General features: G+C 38.9%; 2 protein-coding genes across 3 annotated transcripts in view; one reads left to right on the top strand and one right to left on the bottom strand.

The window, feature by feature from the left end:
• LOC125683663 (tyrosine-protein kinase BAZ1B-like) overlaps positions 1 to 3,228 on the top strand; it is a 36,351-nt gene extending 33,123 nt beyond the window's left edge. For both annotated transcript variants that reach the window (XM_048925089.2, XM_056140625.1), the window contains 2 exons: positions 647 to 790; positions 1,807 to 3,228. In XM_048925089.2, coding sequence (XP_048781046.2) covers positions 647 to 790; positions 1,807 to 1,929 — 267 coding nt within the window. In that variant the 3' untranslated portion in view covers positions 1,930 to 3,228. The remainder of the gene's footprint in view (positions 1 to 646; positions 791 to 1,806) is intronic.
• A 1,203-nt stretch (positions 3,229 to 4,431) lies between these two features.
• LOC125683744 (uncharacterized) lies at positions 4,432 to 12,410 on the bottom strand. The gene is made up of 4 exons (XM_048925185.2): positions 12,274 to 12,410; positions 11,944 to 12,148; positions 7,323 to 7,670; positions 4,432 to 7,177 (listed from the first exon to the last, which is right to left on the bottom strand). Exons 1-4 carry the CDS (start codon positions 12,307 to 12,309, stop codon positions 5,682 to 5,684), a joined length of 2,085 nt encoding a protein of 694 aa, XP_048781142.1. The 5' UTR covers positions 12,310 to 12,410; the 3' UTR covers positions 4,432 to 5,681.
• Positions 12,411 to 15,895: the final 3,485 nt, after the last annotated feature.

The following is a 15,895-nucleotide window of genomic DNA, read 5'->3' as shown; positions in this document are numbered from 1 at the left end:
GTATCGATATTTCAATTTGTACTGCAATTTGATAGTACATTCTGACGATGTACAAATCCAAGATCAGATCATCAAATATTCATTTAGATAAATGCTAAGTTTGTAATCATGTATATGATAAAAATACATGTATTATAAACCCATCAATGTTTCGTTTTTTGATACTGTTGATTTCACAAAGTTTGATCCGGTTTTCCGGATCACCACAATGTGGTTTTCTGGTTCTGTATCAGTATCCTCCGAAAGTGATGACATCACAATGCATCAGCACAACATTTTTATGGAAAATAATGACTGCATCACAAAGAAAACTGTACACAAAATATAATTTCACTATATTTTTGATAATTTGGATTACATTTATTATCTTATAAATGTGGATTAAAAATACATAAGGGGGTATATAATAAATTCGTCATTACTACAGTAACATGATCCAAAGAGTTGGATTAACATGATCCAAAGAGTTGGATAATGTCTCGTTGACAGGTGTCAATCATCAGATCAAACTAAATGCTTCACATCCACACCTATCAACTCGACGTGATTAGACTCTTCGGATCAAGTTACTGTAGTAATAATATATATGTATGTACAGAAAGTTTTGAGAGAGTGAAATGCTTTAATCTTAATGATACTGTTTTAGGTTCCTGATTACTACCAGATTATCAAGCATCCGCTGGATTTCCAGATCATCAAAGATCGTCTTCAGTGTTTGGTGTACGGGTCTCCTCAGGAAGTGATGGAGGATGTTAAGCTGGTCTTCAACAATGCCGAGACGTATAACAAGGTCAGAAAATCAGTCAAGGCCTGAATGAAATATAACAAGGTCAGAAAATCAATCAAGGCCTGAATGTCAGGAAATCAATCAAGGCCTACCTTGTAATGAAATATAAGTAGGTCAGAAAATCAATCGAGACCTGAATGAAATATAAGTACACTGTAGGTCGGGAAATAAACCTAGGCCTGGCTTGTAATGAAATGTAACATGCTCAGAAAATCAATCGAGACCTGAATGAAATATAAGTACACATGTAGGTCAGGAAATCAATCGAGACCTGAATGAAATATAAGTAGGTCGGGAAATCAATCGAGACATGCTTTGTAATTAAATATAACTAGGTCAGAAAACCAACCAAGGTTGAACAAAGTCCGAGATCTGTAAATACATGTATAATGAATTAAGAAAAGCAACCAAGTTCAAACAAAATCTGCTGCTTGTAATGAAAGGTCAGAGAATCAACAGAGGCCTAACAAAGTTGTAATGAAATACTGTAAATGGGGAAATGATTGCAGTGGTTTTAATTTCACTATGTTCGCATTTGGGGGATTTTCCCACGAAATTAAAACAACCGCAATGATTTTGCAAGTGTGCCACAATACGTTTTGAACAGTTACCAGTAATCAAATAAAATTTGAATTCTGCGTAAATAAAACCATCGCAATTAGACCAAAATGAAAGACCGCGAACTTTTAGCACCGCGAAATTAAAATCACTTACAGTATAACAAGGTCAGAAAAACAACAGGCCTATCAAAGTCTTCAGCTTGTAATGAAATATAAACAATGTCGGAAAGTGACCTAAAGCCTAACAAATCTTGTAGACTTGTATTTTAAAAAAACACCATACACTGTGATCACTGTATAGTGAAAGTATTAAACAGTAAAATGTACACACGAGGGCATTCTGTTTCTCTAAAACTTCAAAATTTCACTTGGGCAGAGCTGTAATGAACCTTTTTTGAAAATGGAATAGAAATGCACGTGTTGTGGGGTTTGATCTGTCAGTAATGATTGCCTTTACAGGAGGGAAGTGAGATTTTGGATTACATGCAGGAAGTAGAGGCTTACTTCTCAGATCAAATGAGGAAACACCTCCCCACGTTCCCGTACTATCGCCAGACCCTGACAAATGGACACGCTGATTGACAGAATTCCTGACAGTATATCCAAGGTCTCTTAGTGATTACCAAACTGACAAACAAGTGCTCCAGCTCTGTACTCAATGTGTTTATCTACATATATGTAGTAGTGTATATGTGTATGAAAGAGAGAAAAAAGACGGCAAGCTTTTAAATGGCTTAGAATTCCAGATCTCTTCATTAGATAGACTCCCCAGACAAACTCGATGAAGGAGAGTTGATTTTTTGACAGGTTTAGTAATGAAATGTATAAGAACTGAAACGATTCACACCAAGTTGTAGGTGTAAATGAACTCTCATAAGAATGCACTGTTTTCTGCATTTTACAAAAGTTCAGGACTTTTGTTTGAATGTATTTTATGTATTACACATGTATTGCGTAATTTATTCATTTTAAGAACAAAGTATGTAGCTGGTATGAAGTCAGCCTCTGTCTTTTTACTGTATAAATACTGTTTTATTGATAACTGGATTGAGATCGTCTTGTCTGTTAGTCACTCTAATGAATCATGACACAATTCCTTTTTAACCATATTATTTTTCATGGATGGAAACTGAAAAACCTTAAGGAACCTTTGTACACTGCACATAAAAAAGATCTGCTTTTCATTGACAAGGTACTACTTTATACTCCCATGAAATGATGGGTGCATATACATTTACATGTGTTACCCTTTTCCGCCCTTCTTCATAATTCAGTTTCCACTTATTATCTCTATATGGATGCACATTCATTTGTATATAGATACATCATGAGAATTCTTATTTGGTTTTCATTAAATAATGTTTGACAGAGTTGTGCCCCTTAGACTTTGAAAATTTCAAACTATTCAATGTTTCTGTATTTTTCTAGAATAAAGAAATCGTGGGGTTTTTTGGGGTTTTTTTTTTTGTTTTGTTAATTTGTGTACAAAGGTTCCTTAAACACATTAAGTTTGGATTGATGTGACTGTGTGGTCAAGGTGCAGTATCTTGTTAAAGAAAGTGGTAGTGTAATGATGTATTGAAATGACAAGTCTTGTCCCATATTTTTATTTTGTAACGTGAAAAGTTTCTGATATGACATTAATTCTGTAAGTCACAAATTATTTTTTGTAAAATATATAGTTGCACCATGATGCAAGTTTTTAATAGGTTTGGCGTTGTACAAGTTATTCTGTTCTTATTCATAACAAGAGTTTTAGACTGAATAAAATCATCATGAAGTAAACGAGGGAAGTCACTGAAATTATGCCACATTGTAAAAATGTATGTTAAATCTGTGGTAGATGTTTGTTAATTCTCTAATAAAATGTCAACAAGTCTGTCCTATGTTTTATCCTCCATCACTGAAGCTTGCATCAAATGGATGACTGAATTGATTGTTTTGCCGTTTTCCGCAACACTCAACAATTTTTCAGTTATCTAGTGGCGCCTATTTTTTATTTTTAGTGGAAGAGAGAACCCAGGTACAAATTACCTGGAAAGAGACCATTGACCTTCCGAAAGTAAACTGGGTAACTTTCTCACTTACCGGCGTGAGCGGATTCAAACCCGCGCCGACCAGAGGTGAGAGGCCGTGTGATTTTGAGCGTGAAGCTCTAACCTCGGCCACGGATTGGAAGGTACATGTAAATAAGTGACACTGTACATCAGAAACATTTACCATTACAGAATTATTTCAATTGTAGTTTTACCAGCAAAACACATTTACAATATCTTGATGGAATGACGCAGAGTAATCAACACTGAAAATTTAATTATATTTAGCCCTATTTTTTACAGCAATTCTGTGAAATTAAAACATGTGAAAAGGACACCATCATAGCCTTTATGTGATATGGAAATAAAAACGGAGTTGGATCTGGGATGTGTATGCCATTGGCTTTTGGATGTGTATAATATATGCCATTGGCTTTTGGATGTGTACAATATTTGCCATTGAATTTTGGATGTGTAAATTATATGCCATTGGATTTTGGATGTGTACACTATATGCCATTGGATTTTGGATGTGTACACTATATGCCATTGGATTTTGGATGTGTACACTATATGCCATTGGGTTTTGGATGTGTACACTATATGCCATTGGATTTTGGATGTGTACACTATATGCCATCGCTCCTCTAGTGAAGATTATACAGTCTCAGTTTATTTGTCTGCTTGATGTTGGTACAAATTAGTCACTGGAGTGTCACGCTTGATGTTGGTACAAATTAGTCACTGGGGTGTCGCGCTTGATGTAGGTACTGATTAGTCACTGGGGTGTCGCGCTTGATGTAGGTACTGATTCGTCACTGGGGTGTCGCGCTTGATGTTGGTACCGATTAGTTGCTCTTGGTGTAGGTACTATTAGTCACTGGAGTGTTGCGCTTGATGTAGGTACAAATTAGTCACTGGGGTGTCGTGCTTGATGTTGGTACCGATTAGTTGCGCTTGGTGTAGGTACTATTAGTCACTGGGGTGTCGCGCTTGATGTTGGTACTGATTAGTCACTGGGGTGGCGCACATGTAAAGCTGTTTTCGGTTTTGTATTGGTAAAGAAAATTTTATTTAAAGTCGGCACTATATACATTCATTAAATCAAACACGAGCTCTGTAGAGCTTTTTAACCGACTATCACATATATCAAAGACACATAGCACGTGTGTACACATATACACAGACATATCACAGATTAACAAAAGAATACAAAATAACTTGACCTAGAACTGAAACATGCAATATAAAAACATTGGGTCCAGACCTAGCACTGAAACGTGAAATAAAAACATTGGGTCCAGACCTAGCACTGAAACTGAAATAAAAGCATTGGGTTCAGACCTAGCACTGAAACATATGATATAAAAACATTGGGTCCAGACCTAGCACTCAAACGTGAAATAAAAACATTGGGTCCAGACCTAGCACTGAAACTGAAATAAAAGCATTGGGTTCAGACCATTCTCGTGGGGACACATCTAGAGAGAGTTGCAAAGGATCAATTCAGAGTAACAAGAAGAAAATTTTGAGTCGGATATAAAAAATCTCTCCCATAATTCTCTCTCTCTCTCTCTCTCTCTCTCTCTCTCTCTCTCTCTCTCTCTCTCTCTCTCTTAGCCTCTGCGGGTAGGGTGGGGTCACAATAGGGGATCAAAATATTACATGCAGTATATAGGAAAGACCTTTCAAAATCTCAGGTTCACATGGCATCTTTTTGACATAATGCAGATTAAATTTTATTAAAATCATTGCCCCCGGGGTTAGGTTAGGGACAATAGTTGTTTACATGACAGCTTTCTGACATAGTGCAGACTTCAGTTTGTTAAAATCAAGGCTTCTGGGGGTAGGGTGGGGCCACAATAGGGGATCAAAGTTTACATGATAACATATGGAGGAAAATCTTTTAAAAGAGCCACTGGCCCTGGCAGGTTGAAATTTACATGACAGCTTCCTGAAATAGTGCAGATTCAATTTTGTTAAAACCATGGTCCACGAGGGTAGGGTGGGTCCACAATTGGGAATCAAAGTTTTACATGCGAATTCTTGGGAAAATCTTGTAAGTATGGGCCAAGGTGAGCGATGTGACCCAAAGACCTCTTCTATTATGGATAATAATACTATGATACATGTACTTGTGCGTAACGGACCCGAATTAGATGTAAATATCTTGTAGATTGGAGATAGACAATATGAATTAACGACCACATCTTCTAGAGGAGAGTGAATTTTCTCAGATTTTTGTCAAGAGTTTGCTCTTTCGCCATACCGGGTAGGGTTTAGAGGCACACAAAGGCATTAGAATTCTTTACAATGAAAAGTCCCACACTTTTCCATGAGTGTCCGAACCCTCTGTCGAAGTTCTGGTGTACCTAGCATCTCGTCGTCCAAGATTTCTGGGATATCTCTGACCATTGACTGCACTCCAAACACCGCTATCCTCTCCTCCTCGCAGTGAAATTCCTCTCCTACCAAGAATCGTGCACATACATCAAAGTAAAACTGTAAAGTGTCTTGACAGAGGCCTTCATAAAACTCGTACACACTGTCCGCATTCTCACTCGCGAGCGCAACTGCTGACTGAAACTCTTCCATACTCCCGTGCACTTCTATCGCCGCCTCTCGTAATGTCGTGTTTTTTGGATTCGCTTCCAATAAGTCAGCGAAGTCCAGAACTTCCTGTTTCAACCCATGTTGTAGGCCTGCCGTTATGCATGGTCTAGCAAGCAGAAAAGCTACCACGCTCCAGATACTCTCTCCGAGTATGTTCTGCACCACCTCTTGAGAAAGAACGTCGAACACAAAGTCAGAAAAATCGGACAACATTTCGAAAGAAAACGACTTGTTATCGTGGAACAAATCTTCTAGTTGGTTCATATGAATGACTTCATTCTGTGAATTCTTCTTGGTAAGGCCCTCTTGAATACATCGGATGTCAAATAAAACTGGTGTAATTTCCACTGCCCGAATATCGCTCCCTGTACCATCAATGGCGCGCGTGAACAGACCTAATAAATGGTGAGTGATGCTAAACAAGGACAGTTTGATAGACGGAGTCTCGTTTTCACAGAAATCCTTGAGTTCACTATATAAACACTTCAAGGAGCTACCATCGAGAGAGTCATATTCCTCCAGCTGCGTCTGATAGCAATACCAGTAGCACTTCTCCAGGAACTGAGTCATTCCTTGTTTGGTGAACACTTGCTTTAACACTGCTGACAATTCTTCTACCATATCTGATGTAACATTTTCTATGATGTTTTTCTTCGGAATGAAATAGTCGGGTAAAGCGCCTTGATGTAAAAATTCGATAAAATTTTCGATAACCTCTCTGATGTCATCTGTTAAATTTCCCCATGCGTTTTTCCTTTCACGAAGCCAGTAGAATGAACTTTTTAGCTCGTAAGAGGACACAGATTTGCAGTTTTTTAAGCTGGGTTTATGCTCCAAGACCTCTTTAAGAGCAAGTTTTAAAATCATCTTGGACACAATGACTGCTTGTCTCTGTTCACAAGTCAAAGTCTTCGCTAGAACTATCTCTGCTCCGGAGAACGATAGCCGCCATTCCTTCTTTTTGATATGTTTGGGACTTTCTTTGTGTGCCACGGGGACGATGTGACAGTCTGCGCTGACACATTCCTCCAGCACCTTCACCGATGGCCAGTCCCCTGGCCTTGAACGCCTCGTCCAGTCCTGAGCTATAGAGGGCCAACTGATCAATTTTATTGCAGGAACGAAGTCATGATGGACAAAATTTCGCATGCTCACGTTCTCCACCTTTGTAATTGCAGGGCCTGTGAATAATTGATAATTTTTAAGATAACTGACAAATATACCAGTAAAAATCCAGATTATTTGGGGTTTTTTTTTTAATGAAACCAAATCTGCATTTTCCACCCTACAATTGGTTACTAAGTAGAAATATGTCAATTTACTTGCCTGATCGTTCTTCTCCACGACTTGGAAATTTGGTACCTCTTCCAGTGAAACGTGTAAATATTTCGTGCTGGTCAACAATCTGCTTCCAAAATTTTTTGAAACCCTTTCCGGAAATGACCTTTCTTCCTTTACCTCGTCCTCTATAAACTCTTACATATCCCGGGTGTTCCAGAGAGTGTTCGTAAATGTACAGATTATCGTGGTGACCTAGCTTGGCCTCTCCTGCACAGACATTGGGATCGACAATCAGGACATCCACATCGGAGTCGCACTGTCTTCCCATTGAATTGGGGGTTGAGGCAGTAGGGTACCTCCAGTGAATGGCGGTCAGGTTCTGCATCTGACTTCCTGTAAAAGTACCGGCTACGTTTACCAAAAAGGTGCTAAACCTGACCTAATTCTCTCCGTTTGCCTTTCTTATCGCCCCAAGCAACAAATAGTGGAGGGGATATAGTAATTCAGCTGCTTTTTGGGTGTCTTGATATGTGTGAGTTACCTTTTGGGTTAAATTTAAAGACAACAGTAGCACTCAAAGTGGGGGGGGACCAATTTTTCGATTGCGAGTTGTCGAAGCCTAGTGATTTTCAAGGCTAGGGATCAAAGGTCGTGACCACAGGAGGATTTTTGGTAAAAAATAAATTGTGGGCAGGATTCAAATGCTGTCTGACGTGTTTCATGCCTGCCGATTGTTAGACCGTTCTTGGCACACTGATTTTGACTACGGATAACTCCGATACCTGATCAAGACATAGGGCTCACGGCGGGTGTGACCGGTCAACAGGTGATGCTTACTCCTCCTAGGCACCTGATCCCACCTCTGGTGTGTCAAGGGGTCCGTGTTTGCCCAACTATCTATTCTGTATTGCTTATAGAAGTTATGAGATTGATCACTGTTCGTTATCTTCACCTTTCATTCAGATGAAGAGCCGAGAATCGTCAAACTTTACCTACTTTCCCCCCAAGAGTTGTTGAACCATGTTTATTTTCTAGGTTAGGGATTAAAGGTCAAGGTCACTCGATGGATATCTCTAATATCTTTGTGGATAATAATGTTATCTTTGATGTATTCATTCTTTGATAAATGAGTGAGTGTATGCTCCGTTTACCCGGTCATGTTTTTTGACACTTATATCTATGCGTCTTGTAGTCCTATACACCGCTGTATTTACACTACACTTCTGTAGGTCGCCGTCCATCATTTCTACACATGATTCCTACTCCCGCCAACACTTCCATTTCCTCCATCCCCCATTTCTATGTAAGCTTCTTTATTCACACTTACCGTTTGTTCTTGCACAACGTATTTACGTTAATAGCCCTATTTCTTTAATATATTCTACCTAACCCCCGTGTCACCGTATATCCGGTAAACTCGTTTTCCTAGGCTCTTTTTCCTTAAAGAGGGCGTACTAGTGTATCTAGGCAGTGTCTGCTGTGTTGGTCTCTGTAAACAGAGAGTTTGTATTGACAATACAATGTTTGTTGGTGTGTTGTATATTTTGACCTTTGATCTCTGTAAACAGAGAGTTAGTATTGACAATACAATGTCTGTTGGTGTATTGTCTAGTTTGACCTTTGATCTCTGTAAACAGAGAGTTTGTATTGACAATACAATGTCTGTTGGTGTACATGTGTTGTATATTTTGACCCCTGTAAGCAGAGGGTTTGTATTAACAATAAAATGTCTGTTGGTATGTTGTATATTTTGACTTTTGGTCTCTGTAAGCAGAGGGCTTATATGGACAGTGCTTATTGTGTTGTCTATTTTGATCTTATATCATGTACATTTATATGGACAGAGTATTTTTTGTTTTGTCTAATAGTATTTTGATCTTTGGTCCCACTAAGGAGAGGACTGATATGGACAGTGCCTGTTGTGTTGTCTAGTTTGACCTTTGGTCCCACTAAGGAGAGGACTGATAATGGACAGTGCCTGTTGTGTTGTCTAGTGTGACCTTTGGTCACACTAAGGAGAGGACTTATATGGACAGTGCCTGTTGTGTTGTCTAGTTTGACCTTTGGTCCCACTAAGGAGAGGACGTATATGGACAGTGTCTATGGTGTTATCTAGTTTGATCTTTGGTCCCACTAAGGAGAGGACGTATATGGACAGTGTCTATGGTGTTATCTAGTTTGATCTTTGGTCCCACTAAGGAGAGGACTTATATGAACAGTGCCTGTTGTGTTGTCTAGTGTGACCTTTGGTCCCACTAAGGAGAGAACTTATATGGACAGTGCCTGTTGTGTTGTCTAGTTTGACCTTTGGTCCCACTAAGGAGAGGACGTATATGGACAGTGTCTATGGTGTTATCTAGTTTGATCTTTGGTCCCACTAAGGAGAGGACTTATATGAACAGTGCCTGTTGTGTTGTCTAGTGTGACCTTTGGTCACACTAAGGAGAGGACGTATATGGACAGTGCCTGTTGTGTTGTCTAGTTTGACCTTTGGTCCCATTAAGGAGAGGACGTATATGGACAGTGTCTATGGTGTTATCTAGTTTGATCTTTGGTCCCACTAAGGAGAGGACTTATATGAACAGTGCCTGTTGTGTTGTCTAGTGTGACCTTTGGTCCCACTAAGGAGAGGACTGATATGGACAGTGCCTGTTGTGTTGTCTAGTTTGACCTTTGGTCCCACTAAGGAGAGGACTGATAATGGACAGTGCCTGTTGTGTTGTCTAGTGTGACCTTTGGTCACACTAAGGAGAGGACTTATATGGACAGTGCCTGTTGTGTTGTCTAGTTTGACCTTTGGTCCCACTAAGGAGAGGACGTATATGGACAGTGCCTGTTGTGTTGTCTAGTTTGACCTTTGGTCCCATTAAGGAGAGGACGTATATGGACAGTGTCTATGGTGTTATCTAGTTTGATCTTTGGTCCCACTAAGGAGAGGACTTATATGAACAGTGCCTGTTGTGTTGTCTAGTGTGACCTTTGGTCCCACTAAGGAGAGAACTTATATGGACAGTGCCTGTTGTGTTGTCTAGTTTGACCTTTGGTCCCACTAAGGAGAGGACGTATATGGACAGTGTCTATGGTGTTATCTAGTTTGATCTTTGGTCCCACTAAGGAGAGGACTTATATGAACAGTGCCTGTTGTGTTGTCTAGTGTGACCTTTGGTCACACTAAGGAGAGGACGTATATGGACAGTGCCTGTTGTGTTGTCTAGTTTGACCTTTGGTCCCATTAAGGAGAGGACGTATATGGACAGTGTCTATGGTGTTATCTAGTTTGATCTTTGGTCCCACTAAGGAGAGGACTTATATGAACAGTGCCTGTTGTGTTGTCTAGTGTGACCTTTGGTCCCACTAAGGAGAGGACTGATATGGACAGTGCCTGTTGTGTTGTCTAGTTTGACCTTTGGTCCCACTAAGGAGAGGACTGATAATGGACAGTGCCTGTTGTGTTGTCTAGTGTGACCTTTGGTCACACTAAGGAGAGGACTTATATGGACAGTGCCTGTTGTGTTGTCTAGTTTGACCTTTGGTCCCACTAAGGAGAGGACGTATATGGACAGTGCCTGTTGTGTTGTCTAGTTTGACCTTTGGTCCCATTAAGGAGAGGACGTATATGGACAGTGTCTATGGTGTTATCTAGTTTGATCTTTGGTCCCACTAAGGAGAGGACTTATATGAACAGTGCCTGTTGTGTTGTCTAGTGTGACCTTTGGTCACACTAAGGAGAGGACTTATATGGACAGTGCCTGTTGTGTTGTCTAGTTTGACCTTTGGTCCCACTAAGGAGAGGACGTATATGGACAGTGTCTATGGTGTTATCTAGTTTGATCTTTGGTCCCACTAAGGAGAGGACTTATATGGACAGTGTCTATTGTGTTGTCTAGTGTGACATTTGTTCCCACTAAGGAGAGGACTTATATGGACAGTGCCTGTTGTGTTGTCTAGTTTGATCTTTGTCAAGAAGACAGCTTATATAGATCCCCATTGCCAGTAGCGGTATCCATATGAGCGAAATATTCTAGAGTGGAACGTTAAACAATATAGAACTAACAACCTAACAATTCCCTGTGTAAGAGAAAGGGAGGTTAATCTTGTGACGCCTAACAATTACCTGTGTAATAGAACGTTAGGTTAATCTGGTGACACCTAACAATTACCTGTGTAATAGAACGTTAGGTTAATCTGGTGACACCTGACAATTACCTGTGTAATAGAACGTTACGTTAATCTGGTAACACCTGACAATTACCTGTGTAATAGAACGTTAGGTTAACCTGGTGACACCTGACAATTACCTGTGTAATAGAATGTTACGTTAATCCTGTGACACCTGACAATTACCTGTGTAATAGAACGTTAGGTTAACCTGGTGACACCTGACAATTACCTGTGTAATAGAACGTTAGGTTAATCTGGTGACACCTGACAATTACCTGTGTAATAGAAAGTTACGTTAATCCTGTGACACCTGACAATTACCTGTGTAATAGAACGTTACGTTAATCCTGTGACACCTGACAATTACCTGTGTAATAGAACGTTAGGTTAATCCTGTGACACCTGACAATTACCTGTGTAATAGAACGTTACGTTAATCCTGTGACACCTGACAATTACCTGTGTAATATAACGTTACGTTAATCCTGTGACACCTGACAATTACCTGTGTAATAGAACGTTATATTAATCTTGCTGGTTTTACGAAGCCTGTCCTCGAAGTCCTTGTACCTTTCGTTTTTCCGGTGTCTTTTGTTGAATATAATATGTCGGAAGGTCTCCGTATAATTCATTAGTACACTACAAATCGCTGTTACCCCGGTAGTATACCACGTGACTTCGCCTGCTTCCGTGCCAGTGCGGGAGTAGATCTAATGAATAAGTGTATAATCACCTTCAGCAGGCTGCACATTTAGTAGTTTAGAATTCCAGATATTTATTTAAACGTTTTCCATTTCGTTACGATATTGATGGTTTGGTCACAAAATATAAATACCTCCTCTTCCTCCTGATTTTCCAATGAATCTCCCATTTCTATTTACAGGCATTGGTTATGTTTTTAAAAAATTGAGGACGGAAGTATTCGTATAAGTCGAGTTTAAAGTTAAAGGTTCATTGATCACGCATTTAAACCCCTCATTACAATACCGTATAATTGTAATGGTTAGAACTTCACTCCAGTCTAAGTATTGCTTTATATACATTCATCGATGTTTTGTCACTAAATGCTTTTGATATTCTATGCATTGCTCAGTTAAAGTTGGTACAGAAGTGACCATTCTCCTAAACATAAAATAAGTCAAATCAAAATATGGTGCACAAATACAAAGAATAGATGTAATTATGAAAGATATCAAAACAAATTATCAATATGAATGGGAATGTTTACTTCCACATGACATGAGATAAATCTCGCTGTGACCAACATGTCCATCATTAAGAGATAGACATCTATCAAGTAAAGTTGTTGGCGCAATCATCGTGATTTGCTCCTCGGAAAGAACAAAACAACTACAGTGTTTATAAATCTGTCTGTTTTAATGTTATATTACCTATCTGCTTCATGCCTTGTGACATATAAGACATCCACGGAGCATCTCCAACCGTCTCTGTCCGGAGCCGCAACCCTCGCCTCAGCCCATGAAACCGTCTCTGTCCGCAGCCGCAACCCTCGCCTCAGCCCATGAAACCGTCTCTGTCCGCACCCGCAACCCTCGCCTCAGCCCATGAAACCGTCTCTGTCCGCAGCCGCAACTCTCGCATCAGCCCATGAAACCGTCTCTGTGCGCAGCCGCAACCCTCGCCTCAGCCCAAGAAAATCATCCGTTCTCTTCCAATCCCTTTTCACTGTTCTTCCGGGGGGGGGGGGGGGGTCTTTTTCTTTTGCCATCTGGTGTTTAAGAAAGAGTTTTAATGCAATCATTGTTATGTTTTTTCTGTAAGCAGCTCCAAATTATTATAACCTCAGATAATTGAAGATATCTTTAATTATTTGAAGATATCATCATTTGATGCGCGCAACAGTTCTGAATTATTGCGAACATTAATTGAATTGGTGATAGCATTATTCTGCTGAATTGACGCACTTTAATTGAATTCTTGCTCTCCTCAAATGAAATGATGCGCGCTACAACTAATGAGAGCAATAATTCAATTAATGCTCGCATCAATTCAATTAATGCTACCAATAATTGAACCATTGCTCTATTGAATTAAAATATTATATCAGTGATTCAAAGTATACAAGCAGTAATTCGTTTAGGAAGAGTAACTATTTAATTAGAGATATCTTCAATTCAACGTATCCATTATTGAATTAATGATATCTTTAATTGAATCGTTGCTCTCTTAAGAAGAATAGCTATGCGCATTAACTCTTTGTACAAATTCGTTGTAAAGAATCAAAGATATCTTTATTTGAATTAAAAATATCATCAAATAATTCCACCATATTGATGCGCTCATCAATTGAATTGAGAGCAATAATTGATTTGATGGTATCTTCAAATAATTAAAAATATCTTCAGTTATTTGAGTTTATGTTAATTTGGCGCTTTATAGTTCTGAAGATGTGTCTAGTGATTTTCCCCCTTTTGTATCTAATTTCTTGGCTTGAAAAGGGTTAACTTTTATGTCTGATCTTTCTAGTAATTTTGAGATTTAAAAATTCTCCTCAAGCTGTTGTAATGGAACACGCCTATCATATTTCCATCCCCTGTACATACATAAATACTGGTATAATTAGTGTCTTATGGTATAACTAGTGTCTTATGGTTATAACTAGTGTCTTATATAAAGCCTCAGTTTCGTTTTCTTGCTGATGAAGTCGGAGTTCCTTATCCTTTTGCGTCTTGCGAAAGCAGACTCTTCTCATACATTCCGTATCTCCTCCGTGTTTTGAAATGGTTGCAGTCCGATATACAAATGTGTCGACATATTTTAATTTCACGTTGTTTAACTTGTCACCTATTCTCATATAATGTGGACACTTTTTCTGAAGAATTTAAAAAAAAAAATAAAGTTTTTAGAATACTTTTTTGAACGATAGGTTATGAAAGATGAACATTCATAACATAAAATTTCACAAATTTAACACTCAACCACAAATCATTAAAAAATAATGCTCAGTGGAATAGATCTGTCCATTTTCAGTTTGTAATCTACGTTATCTACACAGTTTAGCAAAACATCTTAATTCAATATATTGTTACATTAAAAAAATTACTTGATCTTGAGAGTTTACAATGTACGGAAGTCTTTGATATACGAATTGTAAAACAAGTTTGGGGTTTATTCTCATGATCTTGCTTCTGGCAGCATTAATTCTAATTACCCTACTCTTTTTGCTGCTTGTCTGTTTTCTCTTGGATGTTTTTCTGGAATGAACTAACTAGAGCAATATCGTCTGCAAAAGTCCAGATCATTCTCGCTACAGGAACGGTCAATATATGTTTGTGTTTGTGTTAGAAAGTGCGCATGGGGAAATGAGAAATCATTTTTCTATTGTTTCATTAATAACATGTATAAAAGTTCATAAATCTTGATTACTTTTATCAATACGCTTCTTATTTTATTCATTATCAAACAAATATTATTAATTTACATTCATTAATTATACATTCTTTATTTTCTCATTACGTGATAGGGCCTCCGTGACCGAGTGGTTAGAGCATCGCGCTCAAAATCACACGGCCCCTCACCTCTTTCGGCGACTGAGATTATTGCATGTAAACAAAATCCAAAATGTCTTATTAGAGATAAGGACAGAGAGAAACAAAAAAGAATGTATAAATGAATAAACAGTTCATGCGTTCAATACCAAAGACACTAGACATGAGCTGGCAATTAACCCCCCCCCCCCCCCCCACCCACCCCCGCTATGTTGATGTGTGACGCGGTAGTCATGGGCAGAAGCATCTCATCAAAGTTGACAGTTTCTAAATTTAATGTCGCTTCATCAGTGGTTACGGATGCTGAACGTGATCACACAGCAGCAGACGACATGAAAGGTCACGGAATGTTGCACCACAGAAGTCTTGAAAAGGAATCTTGCGAACGATCAGAGAAGTTTGCATATGAACTTGCACAAGCGGATCTCATAACAGTTCGCCAGAAGGAAGATGGATCGTTGTCACTAAGGAATTTCTTCTTTTTCTGCAGGCAGTATTTATCCGGTCAGATAAAGAACAATTTCTGTTGACTATAATATCTAGATGATTACAGAATTCCATAAAGGGAACTGAATCGTCACCTTAAGTCCAAAAATGGTCCTAATTAATTAGGTTTATTGCCCTTCAAACGGAATCGAAGAGTACAAGATTTGCACGCGTTAAACTAAAACCGCCATATTCAGATGTAACATTTGTGTAGAGAGTGCACAATAGATGTCATCTGCCAGTTAGGAACAACTGCATGTAACATTCAGTGATCTGATACATGATGAATATCGTTCTAACATATCAATTACATTGTAATTCATTAATAAATATTAAGAATAACAAGAGGCCCATGGGCCACATCGCTCACCTGAGTCACCTTGGTCCATATCAGAAGACTTTCCATATATATTTGCATGTAAAACCGTAGTCCCTATTATGGCCCCAACCTATCCCTGGAGG

The sequence above is a fragment of the Ostrea edulis genome, chromosome 6 (genome assembly GCF_947568905.1).
Source record: "Ostrea edulis chromosome 6, xbOstEdul1.1, whole genome shotgun sequence".
NCBI classification, from domain to species: Eukaryota; Metazoa; Mollusca; class Bivalvia; order Ostreida; family Ostreidae; genus Ostrea; species Ostrea edulis.
This window is presented reverse-complemented; position numbering and strand designations above follow the sequence as displayed.